General features: G+C 35.3%; 1 protein-coding gene across 1 annotated transcript; it reads right to left on the bottom strand.

Annotated features, from left to right (window-relative positions):
• Positions 1-248: 248 nt before the first annotated feature.
• LOC137925121 (uncharacterized) lies at positions 249-16,924 on the bottom strand. Its single transcript, XM_068768504.1, has 16 exons — positions 16,867-16,924; positions 15,756-15,841; positions 14,036-14,135; positions 12,417-12,503; positions 10,860-10,978; positions 10,314-10,430; positions 9,625-9,762; positions 9,174-9,288; positions 7,770-7,847; positions 7,045-7,166; positions 5,676-5,768; positions 3,569-3,730; positions 2,867-3,080; positions 1,445-1,554; positions 801-912; positions 249-502 (listed from the first exon to the last, which is right to left on the bottom strand). The coding sequence occupies exons 1-16, from the start codon at positions 16,922-16,924 to the stop codon at positions 249-251; spliced, it is 1,965 nt and encodes a 654-aa protein (XP_068624605.1).

Genomic DNA, 16,924 nt, shown 5'->3' on the forward strand with positions numbered 1-16,924 from the left:
AATATTCATTCATCAAACATTCCTTTTTTACAATATCAATGCACAAGTTCAAAACGAATCACTCGATCCGTTATGGTATGTATAGTGTATATACACGTTGTACTTTATATGAGACGCGTATAAATAAATCGCACACAGCTGGAAATAGGCAGGTCTATGTCCAGCTGTGGACATAAATCTTCCCAATAAGACCAGTTGAATACAGCCTGTATTCAAAGTCTTCTCATCATCTTAACTATGACGTCGGTTCACCCATGTAGAGACTTGTAGGAGTGGTCATAGTACTGTAGCTTCTTGTTCTTCTGTAGCTTCTTGTTCTTCTGTAGCTTCTTGATCTTCTGTAGCTTCTTGTTCTTCTGTAGTTTCTTGTTCTCCTGTAGCTTCTTGTTCTGTAGCTTCTTGATCTTCTGTAGCATCTTGTTCTTCGATAGCTTCTTGTTCTTCGGTAGCTTCTTGTTAATGTTGACCGTACCTCCGTTAGCACTTATAATGAGCGCGGAGACTTAACAGCGCGATGCAGACTTTTGTTGCGTCTACTGTGGCGCCATCTATCATCTATCCGTTTCATTACCGCCGCCGCCGCGATGCGATCGACGGTCACGTGGGTAAGAGCTCGTTGCTAGGCAACGCGTGTTTGAGTGGCGCGCGATATGCACGCCACAGACTTATCCACGCTAAGTACTCCAAAAGCCGTCTCTTTAACGAGTGAAGTATCTCCCACAACTACATACGAGTAATTTATGATATAAATAAATATAATTAAAGATATTTTTTTTAAATTAAATCAAAAAGCTACTCACCGGATGTAGCTCGTATGAGAGAAGCAACAGATGCGTTTAATAACGATAGACGCTGTCCAACCAGACGGTGCAGTTCAGTAGCGTCCTCTCCCTTCAGCATTAACGGATGATCCTATATGCAAGGTAACATACGTAAAAGGTTTAAATGGTATCAGGCGTTACCAAGCAGAAACCCATCCTAAGTAAGAAAAGGACCAATATTTAGCCACTTCCGCACATGCAGTGGTAGTCGTGCAACATAGTGCACCGCCCGCCAGCCCCCTGATAAATGCGTATGCGGCAAACAATGCATATTACACAACCACCACCGCCAATTCACTCAACACGTGTTTCACTCCTCTACGGAGCTTCTTCAGGAGCTATGTTTTTTGCTTTGCTTTCTTAAATATTGAAATGATAAGAATCTGACTAACTCTTTAACTATATCTAAGTCTTTATATATTATAAACCAATGTTAAAATTTATTAATAGATATATTGTTGTGAAATTTGTTCCTGCTTCTTCTCTACAACTATATCACTATGCGAAGCAGAGTAGAGTCAAAAATAGGATAGATTAAAAAAAATAGAGATCAAGTTGACTATCAAAAAGTGTTCTGTTAAAAATTCCAATGTTTAATAAACGTATTTTATCTTTTATCTTACCTTATCTAATTCATTTTCAGCCTCCAAGATGTTATCAATTGCACCTTTTACAGTCGCTTTAAATTTCAGGCGCTCTTTCTCCTTCTTATCATGATCTTCTACGTCAGGTTCTAAAAAAAATGTATTAAAACATATACTCGTATGTTAGCATGATGCATTGTAAGATCATATTATCGGAAAAAAATAATTATTTGGGGTTTTATCGTAATATTTGTCTATATTTGTAAACCTTTTCCTGGCGCCGCGAGACTTATCTACAAGAGCTGGGTACCCTTTCAGGAGTAAAACAAGGTTATTTGGGATTCTTACCCACTGAAACTCCATCAGTGGTGGTCTTTTTTACCTTTGAAGAGGTATCTGTATCTCTACTAAAAGCGCAAGAGCCTTCAATACTGAGCCAATGCACCAGAGGACCTGAACCTTCTCAGGGTCCTCGCTGTGCCACAGCAACACGAGACCACCTGACATCGCTACTCTCGCCGGATTAGCTTTATTTTGACTAGCTTACTTGGTCAATGTAAACACGGCTTTCTTATTTAACTGGTCACTAGTGCTTCTAAACATTACTTCGAAGTTAAAAAATACTTGATTTACTTTGTTAAAAAATTTTGCCTCTTTGATAGGGTTCAGATCGGCAAGCGAAGCGTAGAAAGTCCATCCACAAAATTGATAGATAGCCTTTTTAAAGTCTTCAAAAAACGCAAGAGGCTCCTGGATTTGGCAGACTTCGATTCGACTCTGAATGCCGGTTGGGAAGAAAAATGAGAAAGATGAGCATCACCTCAGTAATGAACGAAAAGATAAGCAGTTTACATAAAGGACAAAATCAAAGTACAATTGTAAAATAACAAAATAAGAACAAAATAGAATGTATAAAAATGCCCCATAGTGTGATAATTTAGGAGAGAGTAAAAGTAGATGCAAAGAAGTAAATTAAGAATAAATGAGAATGTAAGATTAGGTGATGTATGATAGAAGAACGAATGACACAATTATATGAAGACCAAAAGAAGAGAATGACAATAAAAATAAATGTGAAAATAATTATTAAACAAATGAAAGTCCCTTTCCCAAAACAAGATATGGGTGTACGATAGGTCCAAATAACGGGGCAGATCTAGAGGAAAATCTATGCCCAGTAGTGGACAGTCGTGTTAACTTTAACTAGTTGATTTTGACCTTTCGTTGCAATTGGAAATCTGTGGGGCAGATGCCCAACTGTGGATCATACGACTAAAATGATGATGTAATTCCTTTAGGGAATACACACGTTTCTTTTGTAAATTTGAAAATCTAATACTTCTCCTTTTGGTCTGTTCTACTAAAGGACTTTTCTAATCAGAAATCAGGAAACCTAAGATGATACTGACTTCACCCACGTCCGTTTAAAATGAAAAACGTTGAAGTCATTAGTAAAATTACCTGAAAAACTGGCGTAAGCTTCCTTTAGTCTTTCTAATGCTTTCATCAGGTCGTTGGTGCGAGAGGTGAGACTTTCCTCGAACATTCTTCGCCCAGGTTCATCAGTCAGAGGCTTCCATGTTGCAGCGAGATGGTGGGCAGACGAGGCCAAGGCTTCCGCTGATACCGTCATAGCACTCTGACAATGTGGCTCGTCGATCGACGATGCAGTCAACTGTTGATAGTTACACCGGGTTTTATTTATTTCATAAAAGAACGGCACCTATTTCGGTGTTGCTTGTGTTTTGTGAAAATATAAAAAGAATAAAAAAAATTATGAAATGTAGTCGACGGGGCTTGGACTCTTTGAGAGTTTAGTTTGTATTTAAAAGGATGTCATTCTAATTGCTCAATTTAATACTTCACAGACGGATTGGATATAATTATTAAATCTATTAGAGGTGAATAAAGACCTCACTTCGTAGCAAAAACCTTGAAAGGTATACCTATTCCCAATTATCTTCTAGAAAGTGATCACTGTGAAATATATTACGTATGTTTATTTCTATTGGTATACAAGTGGTCAATAAATTCTGGCAGTACGAATTTTGCAGTAGAATGATTATATATTTCAAAAACCTATATAACTTTGTCTGGGAATATGATTGTTTAATACAAAATCTCATCTTTTCCACAGATTGTGCAGTGAAGTGCAGGAAGTACCTGAGCACAGGCCTGAACGATCCTGGAATCGTCAGTGCAGCGCTGGCCGGCCAATTCCAGCTGCACGCCGCGAGGATCATTCCCCACCAGGCTGTTCAGCTCGTGTGTTTTCATCAACAGCATTGAAGTCTTCAATCCTACGTCGCGTGCCAGATCTAAAATCTGGAAGTAATACCAGTTTATTATTATGATACATCAGAGCTTTTATTTTTTACTTTCATCATCAGCATTTAAGGCAACCACTACTGGACTCTTCTGTTTAATTTTCGGAGATTTTTAATAGGACCGGTTGGTAGGGTTGCATTCAATGTCTACCTTGTATGGTCAGCAAAAATGTTTTCCGTAATAACTTATTTGATCAAAAGTAGACTTTAAACAACGTTTACATATGAAGAAAAAACATTTTGATAGTTAAGAGGTTCTGATCATCCTGAGCAAATAAAGAAAAAAAAGGATCCCTAGGACACAAACTATAGCGCTAGTCTGATCGAGTTGTTGCTTCTCTATTTGTCTTTTGCCAAAACAAATAAAGTAACAGTAACAGTGGTAGGCGGAACAAAATAAAAGAACAAAAAAAATGAATCAGTGTCCTCATCGTTTGCTTGTTTTTTGTTTTTATCTTGTCTTTTGTTGAAACTATCAGAAGAACAGGAGATGATGATACACGGAGACAAAACATAGAAGAGAATTCATATTAAGGCAATTTTATCAAAAATAGAAGGTCGTCATGAACAGAAGTAGAATTGTAAGGAGATGATGAGGATATTGAACCAAGAATTTATCTGACCGAGATCCTGTTGCTCTATCCGTGTATTTTACTGAAGAAACCAGAAGAACTGGAGACCATGACACAAGGAGACAAAACATAGAATAGAAGTCACAGTTGATCAGTTTATTCATAAATACAAGAACATCATGAACAGAAGAAGTAAGGAGATGACGAGGAAATTGAACCTAGGATTGGTCTGACCGAGATCTTGTTGCTCTACCCATATATTTTACTGAAGCAGCCAGAAGTACAGGAGACAATGTAACGTGGAGACAAAACATATAAGAGAAGTTGCATTCATTGGACAGCTTTTATTATAATCAAAAAGTCATTAAGGACTTGAAAAAGGGACCATAAAGCCGATTTTAAAATAAGGCTTCCAATACTTTTAGAATTGATATATTCTGGTGTTTAGGAAGGTTATTGAAAGAAGCTAGATGCAGATCGCTTGCTACCGGAGTTATGGGTAAAATGAAGATAAAGAGAGAATTGATTTATTCAATATTGGAAGTTTAAACAGAACTCGTATCAATTGTCAACTTATTATAATTTGATCTATTTTAATTTTGACTCTACTTCGCAAGGTGTTATAGTTGTAAAGAAGAATCAGGAACAAACTCCACAACAACACATATTTTAATAAAGTTTAACACAGATTTATACGTATTCACTTTATCAGATATAGCTTAAATGAAATGAAAATAATCAAGATACATCACTGTCAAGAATTCGTGTCATTTTAATATTTGTGTATTGAAATAATAAGCCTTTTTCAACAATTTACCTGTAACAGTAGACTAATGTTTTACGGAATTCTATTAAAAAATCTAATTCAGTTTATTACAAATGAATTAGATACTTTTTGGCAATCGAAATTTCATTGCAAATTTTTCTCGTTGCCTTGTACACTATGGATGTCATTTATTTTTTTGAAATCTTTATAATTATTGTAAACATACAAGATATTATTATAGATATATTGTAAGGTCACTGTATGAATATTGATCTCTTTAAACCGCTTTCTCAAAGAGATTAGTGGTCCTAAACCGTTGATAGCTCAGATGGCTTTTTTGCAAAACAAATATATTTTAAATATCTGCACCACTACCCATATAAATTAATGCTGTGAAAATAACTAAAATACTGTCTATAGGAGAAGCCCATGTTCCGCAATATATCATCACCGAATGTAAAGATGATGATGTTAAAATGCTCACGGTGAAACAACGGAACGACAACTTAAATCAAACTTATAGTTAATAATGATACTGATTTCAAAAAAGAGTAAAGTTTCAGAAAACCCGTATATGAAATGGAAATCTAAAAAAAATCTCTTACCTCGTTTTCTCTGTCTGTTACAGTACCGAGACCAAATGTAAAGATAAGTTTATCTGAAGCCTTTGCATATTTGTAGGCGAGTTCCTGCATTTGCTGAAATAACGAAAGATTTATTTAATTACCGTATATCTCTACTTTGTAACATTGGCGATGATCAAACTATCATACTTGATGCACATATAATCAAGTTATACCAGCAGGCTTCTTTTGAGCCAAAAGCCTCTACGAATAACTCTATGATAGGCTCTCTTTAGCGATAAAAGATCTTAACAGCTCTACCATAACAATGGAATATAATAGTAACAACATCTTGAGTCAAAGGTTCTGATAGAATCTCTGGGTTTGATTCTTCGTCATTCTGCCCATAGCAGAGATGGGTAGCTCGCGAGCTAAAGACAAGAAAGATATATATCTTTGCAAAAGATAGAATCACTCTCCAGCTCACGTGTGTTGCAATTGTATCTCTATATTTTTATACTTAAGACTCAATTTTCGTGATAAGTTACGGATCGTTAGAAAGAGATGGGCTTATATAGCAATTTACACGTAAAAGTGAAAGACGGATAGCTAATGCAAGTATGTATTAAAAATGTAAACTACGGATTTTCGGAGCGACATCGCGCGCGCGTCATGACAAAAATAAAATGCTTAATAGGAATATTTCACACGTTTTATTCCACCTTTACCGAGTTCTAAGTCTGAACTAAAAGAGCTGAAGATATAAAGGATATATGTGTAGTCTTAGCTGCCTTATTCTCTGAGCCGTACTTATCTAAATGAGTTAAAGATATAAAAGATAGATATATATCTCAAGATCGAAAACATATAAATCACTGTTTTCTTGTCAGGGATACATTTTGCCCATCTCTAGCCCATAAACGCCCACTGCAAGGCATGGGCCTTCAAAGATATCATCATGCAGACAGGTTGGTGATCGCAGTGTGATTATGGTAGGTAGAAGGCGCTGCTGCTCATCCCCTGGAAACTTTTTTGTGAACTGGCAATCCTATATTATTAACTCATAAAGTGTGAATTATATAATACTGCATCTTTGGAACTCCAACCTACCATCGTCATACTCGAATTTGATTATTGTTGTTTTATCAATGTCGTTGTTATTACTTCCATGTTATTGCTGATATTGTTGTTTTAGTTTTTAACTGTATCAAGAGTCTAGCCATGGTACATATATAAACAGACAGACACAAAATAGATATGTGTTAAGTTTGTTATAACACCTGACTTCACACAGACCCTTTAACTTGGTTTTTAGCGCCTCCGTTAGTTTTAATTATCTTCTCAGATAGTTTCTATAACTTAGATAAATAAATTTATGTATGAAAAATCGTAATGGTTTTTGTTCGGTTACCTCTGTATTCTCATCTCCTGTGATCGCACAGACAGCGCGTGCTGCATCGCACAGAGCGTTGAGTCGTCTGAACACAGAGTGCCGGAACTTCTCGCCTTTAACACGTCCCAGAGCCTTAGCATCTGTGTAAATTCACCACACATTTTTTTTGCATTAAAAAGAACAGTTGGTATTCACATCTTCAGGATTTGTGGTAGTCCAAAGCTGTATAAGGTTATATTGGATTTCTCACTAGTCTTCATTTTATATAACATATTATTTACACGTTTTAAGAAAATAGTGACAGACACATAATAGATACAATAAATAAAAATAAACTCGGTAAAGTCTTCATTTCGTGTTCAGAAAATTATCAAATCCTTCAATTCAAAATTCAATTTTTTTTTTGCATTAAAAAGAACAGTTGGTATTCACGTCTTCAGGATTTGTCATAGTCCAAGCTTTATAAGGTTATATTGGATTTCTAACTACTCTTCATTTTAATAACATATTATTTACACGCCAATATTCAAAATCTTTTTTAAAAATAGTGACAGACACACCATTGATACAATAAGTAAAAATTAACTTGGTAAAGTGTTCATTTTGTATTTAGAAAATTAAGAAATCCTTCATGGGTTTGAATGTACGCATATAGATGTAATTAATTTACACAAATGACTGAAATATTTAAAATACTTGGTAGTATGCAGAAGAATATGCTTAAGACACAGATCATAGCATACCTTGGATAAGCTCCGGGAGTAGCTCGTCGATGGTGACCATCGAGGTGATGGCGGCTCCATAATCCTGATTATTCGGGTCTGTAAATCAATTAGTATATATATATTTATATTATTCTAGCTGTAAGAATTCCGTAACAAAAACAATAAGAAGTCGTATTATAAAACCGAAAATAAATTACTGTAACTTATTGTGGAGTAATCACTTCATTTATTGTTTAAAAGTGTAAGAAATAAATTATTTGTGTGGTAAAGAAATAAAAACGTCAAACAATAATATAAATTTGCAGCGTGTAAACTGTCATAGGCGCGAAGTTCAAAACGAACTGTCAAATGTGCAAAGTTCAAATCTAACTGTCAAACGGACAACGTAAAAATCTAACTGTCAAACGAGCAACGTACAAAGCGGAGAGTTAAAATCGAACTGTCAAACGCGCAACTTAGAAAGCGAACTGTCAAAAGCGCAAAGTTAAAACATAACTGTCAAATGAGCAGCGTATAAAGCAAACTGTTAAACGAGCAATGTACAAAGGTAACTATCAAAAGCGCAAAGTTCAATTCTAACTGTCAAACGGACAACGTACAAATCTAACTGTCAAACGAACAACGAACAAAGCGGAGACTTAAAATTAAACTGTCAAACAAGCAACGTAGAAAGCGAACTATCAGATGCGCAAAGTTCAAATCTAACTTTCAAGCGAGCAACGTATAAAGCAAACTGTCAAACGAGCAATGTACAAAGCGAACTATCAAAAGCGCAAAGTTCAAATCTAACTGTCAAACTAATAACATATATAGCGAACTGTCAAATGAGCAATGTAAAAAGCGGACTATCAGAAGCGCAAAGTTCAAATCTAACTGTCAAACTAATAACATATAAAGCGAACTGTCAAACGAGCAATGTAAAAAGCGAACTATCAGAAGCGCAAAGTTCAAATCTAACTGTCAAACTAATAACATATAAAGCGAACTGTCAAACGAGCAATGTAAAAATCGAACTATCAAAAGCGCAAAGTTCAAATCTAACTGTCAAACTAATAACATATAAAGCGAACTGTCAAACGAGCAATGTAAAAAGCGGACTATCAGAAGCGCAAAGTTCAAATCTAACTGTCAAACTAATAACATATAAAGCGAACTGTCAAACGAGCAATGTAAAAAGCGAACTATCAAAAGCGCAAAGTTCAAATCTAACTGTCAAACTAATAACATATAAAGCGAACTGTCAAACGAGCAATGTAAAAAGCGAACTGTCAAAAGCGCGAACATAAACGCAAACTTTCAAACGCCTGAACTCATGGTATACTCAATTGATCTCTATAACAGTTGTGGATTTTAATATTAATAAATGTACCTTAGATGGGTACTAATTCTGAAAAATATATCATAAAGATTGTTGATACTGACCAGCTTGTGCCGACATAAGTAAAGCAACTGCGGCACTAATCTTCCCTATCTTCTTCCTCGCTTCCTTCTCCAAGTTTTCTACTTCGTAACCCTCAAGATCTGGTACTTCGGTACTCTGTAATTTTATACATTTACGTAAGCTTTCTAAAGTTTCTCGAGTTGATCATCAGTCATCGTAGCGATCTATGCCTTGCAATGATCGATTGATCAAAAACCTTCATTTTTAAACATTGCGGTAATTTGAACAATAATTTGACTTGGATTTAGCAAGTGATCTCTTTCTCAAAAATGTGGACTTAGCAAGCTTTAACAAATAGCCAACTTGGACTAATTTACTTTGAGATACTAAGGCCCATGAGAGATAAATATGAGCTCGGAGGTTTTTTTTGATTTTTTTTACTACAATGCCATGCTCACCACCAGGGTATAAAAAGAATAATATAAAACTTACCCATAATTGATCTTCATCAGTGAGTTCTTCCTTTGCTTTGTCAACTGCCTTACCAGCTCGAGATGCTGCGGCGAGGAAAGATGCTCTTCGCAACGTTGCTTGTGTCTTTTCATCGGCCACGAAACTCTTGTGGGAATGCTGGAAACATTAAACCATAACTAAGCTATTTATTCAGATCCTTATTTCTTTAAATGGTTCAGCTGGACCCCCATGGATTCTCAGGAGACGCGGTCTACGTTGACTTGACAAAAAAATAGGTGTTCATAATTTGTTAGCGTGGGTTCTCGAAAATTTACGTGGCTTTGATAGTGAAGGATATAAATTTTGGCTTGACTTAACCTACCAATGCTGGTTAAATAATATTTTAATTAGATAAAAACTTCATTTATTTTTCTCGAGTTTTTACGAGAATGGTTGAAATGTAACTGCATCCACTGGAACGAACGAAATTTTTATTTAATGGAATCAGGCGTTACCTCGCGGAAGTCCATCCTAAGTAAGAAAAGGACCAATATTCAGCCATCTCTGAAAAGGACCAATATTCAGCCATCTCTCTCTGTGGCTGAATATTGGTCCTTTTCTTACTTAGCCTCATTTTTTACATCTCCTTTTTAATTTTTACTATGTAGAGTTTTGATGTACAATAAAATATAATAATAAATAAATACAGATTGATCCGTTGCAGTTACCCTCAAAATCTTGCTGCGGCGCTTGATTCCAGGGTCCAAAGAACAATACATTTGAGTGCAATGGCCAACGATCTTCTCAGCGGCTTCTTGAGCGGTGTCCAGACTTTCAGGTGTTCCCTGGAAGAACAGAAGAGTCGAGAGAGTATCACAATATGCATATTTAAAAGTCACAGAGCATTTGAAACATTCATAGCTTTAAGATAAAGCATGTCATTAAGGGAATAGAAGCACAATGTGATTCTAGTTCCAATCAAATTGGGTTCTTCTGACATTTTGACGTACCAAAATCATCACCATACTTCAGTATTTTTGAACCATTTTTTCTGCCATGCACTACCTTAAGGCTTTTTAAAATTCTTATCCCCTATGTAATATACATGATATTTATTTTAAAACTAACGGGTTAAACTTATGTTGAGTCCACTTTAGAATTGCCCTACTTAACAATCAATTCGCTCCCATGTGGGGGGTGGATCCGAAGTTGGAAAACTTATGAAGGATGAGTGGAAATACATTAGTATTTCTTATCTCTTCGACAATACTTACAAAGTTACTCTGTTTAGATGTAGTTATAAGAAGCTGGAAGCTAGCGCAAAGCTCGTCCAGTTCAGATAGCAATTTCTTTCGGACATCTTCGTTGTCGTTTTCAACGCTTTTGTGGACTCCTGGAATGATAAGTATCAAGATGGTTCAGTTCTTACTTTTGAAATAACTACCAGTTTTTTTTATTAAGGCTGTTCTTCTTAGCTTTACACACTATCCGGGCATAAGAAGCAGGAAGTAAATCACATTTGGGCTAAGCCTCGTATTAGGTAGTAAAACTTGAAGAGCCTCAGAAGCCTTGGTTCGTATCGCTACTAACTACATTAGATCTCTCCAAGTAAGAAAAGGACCAATATTTAGCCCCTTCCGCACATGCAATGGTAGTCGTACAACAAAATGCACCGCCCGCCAGCCCGCTGATAAATGCTATATGCTATATATAAATGCTATATGCTAATGCACTTTGTTGCACGACTACCACTGCATGTGCATAAATATTGGTCCTTTTCTTACTTAGGATGGACATCCGCAAATATTTAAATTCTCCCCAAAGATCTTCGCGATGACCGGTCCTGCGCCGCCGGAATATAGCGACTTTCTGTGACATTTACTGTTCGTTGGTACATCTAGTAACGGGACGATCCATGCCACGTCTACCGGCGCGCCACTTGAAATGCCCTGTTCACTTCAAACGAGTAATTCTTCAACCTACATCGGTAAACTCGGTTCTTCTACGGATCTCCTCCTTTCTTATTCGATATCAGGAAACTCCGAGCATATCATATCCCTTGGTCTCTGGATGACCTAGATCCTTCTCATGAGACCCGTCGTAAACGACCACGTCTTGGATCCCTGTGTCATCACTGACATCACAAATTGGTCAAAGACCTTCGTCTTCAAGTATTGCGGTGTTTTGGACCAGAGAATATTTTGAAACTTCCTGAACCAGGTTGAATTCGGTGATCGATCTCTTTCTCGAAGTTCAACTTATCAATCTGGACTGTTTGTGCTACTTATATATAATGGTCTACAACTTCGAGCGTAGCACCTCCGACAGCTACTTCTAGACATTAGACATCCAGTCTACTTGTCTGGAGACTCTACTGAGATCATCAAGTATTGTACTCAGGTCCTCAATGTTCTCTGCTTTTACGACTATATCATCTGCAAACCGAAGTTGGTGTTGGCAATAGTACCAACAAAATATGTTTTAGTTAAGATATTATCTATGGTTTGGCGAATCTGTAAAATATGTTTTTATCTGTGCTCTCTTTCTGCTCCTTACCGCTATCGAGCACACGTGTTTTCGCTTCCTTGTAAAATTAATTCTTAATAAATTAATTCCTTCTCTGGACCAAGGCCTTTTAATTAAATACAGTCCACTAAAGTCAATCCCAATCTTATACAGTTGGGTGATGAACTCATCGTTTATGTTTGCACCAACCCCGTTGCAATCCATAAGCTTAAAGACATCTTCCAGTGCAGCGGTGAGCAGTTTTGGAGAAACAACATCTCCTTCTCTAACACCTCTCTCTTTATTGACGTTATAAAAATGCTTACCTTCAATAATACTGTTCATATCTTCCTCTACGATAGTCGCAAGCGCTTGAATCCTTTTTACTTTTGCCATTTGCTTGTTATTGGGGTCTGAAACAATCATTTAATGTTAAGCTTTTTCATATTAAATATTTCTTATCTAACTATAGGTTATATATCTATGGGAGAATGTAGTATAACTCCTATTTTTGCCAGGCGAGTTGGCAATCGCAGTGCTTCATTATGGTACGCAGAGTACGGTTGTCTTTTTGTCTTGTCTCAGCGAGCTGGTATCCACAACCAAGTGGCACTGAGCTCATTTTGCGTAGAGGCTTGCTTTAATCAAGCTGACCCAACTCCTTAATAAATCGAAGTTGACAATTTATGTTGCCGGCGATCTCGGAGAGGCACCCGTACACCCGTACATCGAAGTAGTACGTGAGCAGCTGTATTGTCCTCTTCCAGGCACGCTCGAAACAAAGGCGTGTCCGTAACTAGAGAATAGCAGAGAACTCTGCTACCCATCTTCTAGAAACTTGTTTGTGAGTAGTGGCAATCTTATATAATTAATATACGAAGTAAAGAAGAACCGGGAACCGAAGTCGCGACCTATTATCGCAAGTCTCAGTACTCTACCGCTGGGGTAGCAGTGCTCATTTTAGCTCTGTTTAGCTTGCCATATGCTATCTCTAGTTCACGGACCCTTCCGCTCCGTGAACTCAGTACCGATGAAGCAGTAAAAGCCTTAGAGCTAACAGCATTAATATCTTCAGAAACAATAGATATGCTATCAGGAAATTTGATGACCTAATATAATTTTAAAAAACATTTATTCTGCAAGTATACAGTACTACATGAGAGGTAAATTAATTTGTAGGAACTATATTACGTCATCGTCAGCGGTGCATCGAACAGGGGAATCCCACACCAAAGCGTTCTATATTTACATCGAGCGAAAGAGACAGCGCTCTACAATATTTCTCGCCTTGTAATTGGCTAACGATTATTATTTGTTGGACATTATTTTCAGACTTCATGTTGTCAATATCCAAGACCTACCGGCTCTAGGAAGAATCCCATATTAAAATAGCTCTAGTGTGGGATTCCCCTGTTCGAAGCGATGCTTACAATGACGTTATGTAGCTGCTACAAATTCAACAATTTTTCTGTTGTTAGAAATATTATTAATTTAAATTGCTTTAAGTGAAAATTTAATATCTGTGTGATATATTATCTGTGGTAGCTTATTATTATTGCTAACGATATCATGTTGTTTACTATACTAGCTGTGCCGCGCGACTTCGTTCGCACAAATAATAAAATTATTTAGTTTATTTCGTGTTATTGCTTTTATTTTAATCATGTGATCCGGATATGAAATTCACAATTTACATAAATCCTTATGTCATTCACAACATGAAACATCATCATTCGTTCACTGTTGTCGTTTCAATTCAAACCAGCATGAACTGTCATGCCATCTGTTGAAAATTGATCTTACTAGCTTAGAAGCCTTCGTAGGCTCACGCACAATAACTTTGCTGAAGATTATTACATGATAAAATGCATAGTTGATTGATGATTTTATAGAGGACATACAGACAAATGTTAGCAACATTAGCATATATAGGTAAAAACCTCACCTGCTAGAAATTCAACAGTCTGTACGGAGTTATTATTCAAGCGGTTGATCTTCTTTAAATAGTCCAATGAATTGTTTCCTCTCACACCGGCTTCGTTCGCCTAAAATTAATATTTTTACAGCGTGTTATTAATTCTGAGTGTACAAATATACATTATGAACGGCAAAGACAAATATCGGTAAACGTGCACCCTTATACAGAATGTGTGACCTCCACAATTTGTGTGATAGTGATATTGATTTTGATAAATATTCTCGTGTTCTCTCGTATCTTTTAAAAGACAATTTCGTTCGAAATTATTGAGTACACACAATACAATTTAAACCATAATATAAATATATGATATAGATATATAAATAAACATAATATAAGTATATAAACCATAATCTTTGATCCCTGTTTAGTAATGTTTTTATTTGTTTTGTCAATGTTTGACTATAAATCATTAAATGTTCTTAATGAGATAGTTATAAGGTAACAATTGTAACTAATTTTATATTAACTAGTTTCTAAGTTTGTACTTTCTTTGCTTGCCTTTTGTTACTGTTTATCTCCAATAAAGTAAATAAATAAATATCACATATCTGAGACCTTGCTGTTAGGGTCTGACTAGATCGCTTAAAACCTTTTTATTTTTCTGTTTTGTTTTTTTATACTTTTAAATTTTGACAGCTTGTGTCACTAGGCGTCTTACATGTGCTTTTGTTTCGGGTCAGTCCATTGTTACGCTACAATTTACACTAAATTTTGTGAAATTATATTTAAATTACTAGCATCATTTGAAGTTATTTATTCCGTTTATACAGTCCACACGCTCGCCAACAGTATCTTTACTTATTTTTAAATCTATAATTAAAAGTATATTATTAAATATATCTTGTTATAGCATTACAACAGATTTTAGTCGATCGGAATATGTGGAACATGGTTTGTTGACTCATTTACATGGTTGATATTATGTTGTATATATCAAAAATTGTTAAATTTCATTTAAAACGAGCTACTTTTGAGATTCTAGCCGAATCTTCTGAGTAGATCTACATTCTGTTAAAATAATTGAACATTCAAAATTTTCTTGTAAATACTCGAATAAAGATAGTTTGTATTTAGGTCTTTTTTTAATTAAAACAATTGACTAGATGATTTCGTAATCGGTGATGAAACTAGTGGTAGACTATTTAATATTTGACAAGTAAGAGTTGTCGCACGAACCGTGTTTGAAAAACTGGACATTGTTAGATGATGGTAAAAAACAAACAAGACACTAATGGTTAAAAAATATATATATAATTATTAATTGACTACAATATGGTTTGGAATAATTTACGATTTAAATTAGTAAATAGTTTAAGAGACTAAAACACTGTAAAATTCCAAAACGTGAGCAAAAATAAATAGTTCGGAATTATTAAAATTAAATGTAAAAAACAAAGGCACGCGTCGCTGATGTCTGTGGAACATCGATCTTAATAATACAAAAAAATGCATAGCAAGGAGTATATCATAAATAGGGGAATAATATATATCAAGTGAAAAATTGTTTTTATAACAAACTTTATTTTATATTCGAAAGTTGATGGGCTTTTTATAATTAAGCGCCATCTAGTTTATTTTCTGTAACATTATATACGCCATGCAGAATAGAAAGCCATTCAAAACACATTAATGTAAACGAAAAAATTGGTACTTATTTGTACCAAGAGCAAATAACAGTACTTACCATTCCTCGCCGCTGTACAGCGCCCGTGTTAGTCACTACCATCTGCTTCACCGTCGTAACCATTGTACTTTGTGTGGATTCTGAGCCTGAAAACATTTACTTACATTTAAACTGATAAATACCTTAATTACACTGATTTTTTCCAGAACTGACCAGTTTAAACATAATTTTTGAATTCTAAAATAAACCTTTTTGTTTAATCTTTTACGTTCATATTTCTACCTTTTATTGCCATAAATTGGATCTAACAAGTGTTATTTATTTCACGATTTGCTTATATACAGAATGATCACTCTGAAAAATGTTACTTCTGACTTCTGGCAGTAAATAGTCTGCATGGATAATAATTAACATATGTAATTTTTAATATTTAATTATTTCGAATTTTCAAACGCCTTTTTTACTATTTTATCATTACGATATTTCTTATTTGTGAAACAATTAATTTTAGATAGTGTGTACCGTACATTATATGACAGCAAATGTGCTATTCATTTACCCTGTTTAAAACTTTTACACCTATAACTAATTACCTTATAATAGGCGACGTAAAAGTAATGTCATAATGTGAACGCGTCTTAATTTTTACAAATGGCGCCAAAAGTCAATGCGCTTTGACATTTATGATATAGATATATGGAGAATTAGTAGTCAATAAGCGTTGAAGTGTTACACACTTTAAATACGTTTAATTATTTCTATGACTTTCCAAGTTTACCGCAATAAGCCTTTACTAAACCTTACAGGCTTTAAAAGCTAACATTGAAGAAGATATCGCCAATTTAGAACCAGATGTTTTGCTATCGACAACTCAAAATGTCGTAAACAAATGCAATGTTATATCAACTCTGGAGATGGCCACTTGAGCGATATCATTTATTCTAATTAATGTTATCAATCTTACACTTTCTAATAAACTATTTTTCAACAACAAAGCTTCTTTTTTATTTCATAACAAAATGGCTGCGAGTAGTAATTATGACATTACTTTTGCACCACCTCTATCAATATGTATTGCCGTAATTTTAAGTAAAATTTTCTCTGAGAGATCTTTTAGGCCTCTTAAAGATTTGTACTAAAATGTATATTCTCTATGTTGTTCTATGCTCACCTTGAACAAGCGGCATCATTTTACTTGGTCCCACAAACGAATGTTCCATCACCTTCAT

The sequence above is a fragment of the Battus philenor genome, unplaced genomic scaffold, assembly GCF_028537555.1.
Source record: "Battus philenor isolate CCGP_79_NKW_IND1 unplaced genomic scaffold, ilBatPhil1.0.hap1 SCAF_26, whole genome shotgun sequence".
Classification (NCBI taxonomy): Eukaryota; Metazoa; Arthropoda; class Insecta; order Lepidoptera; family Papilionidae; genus Battus; species Battus philenor.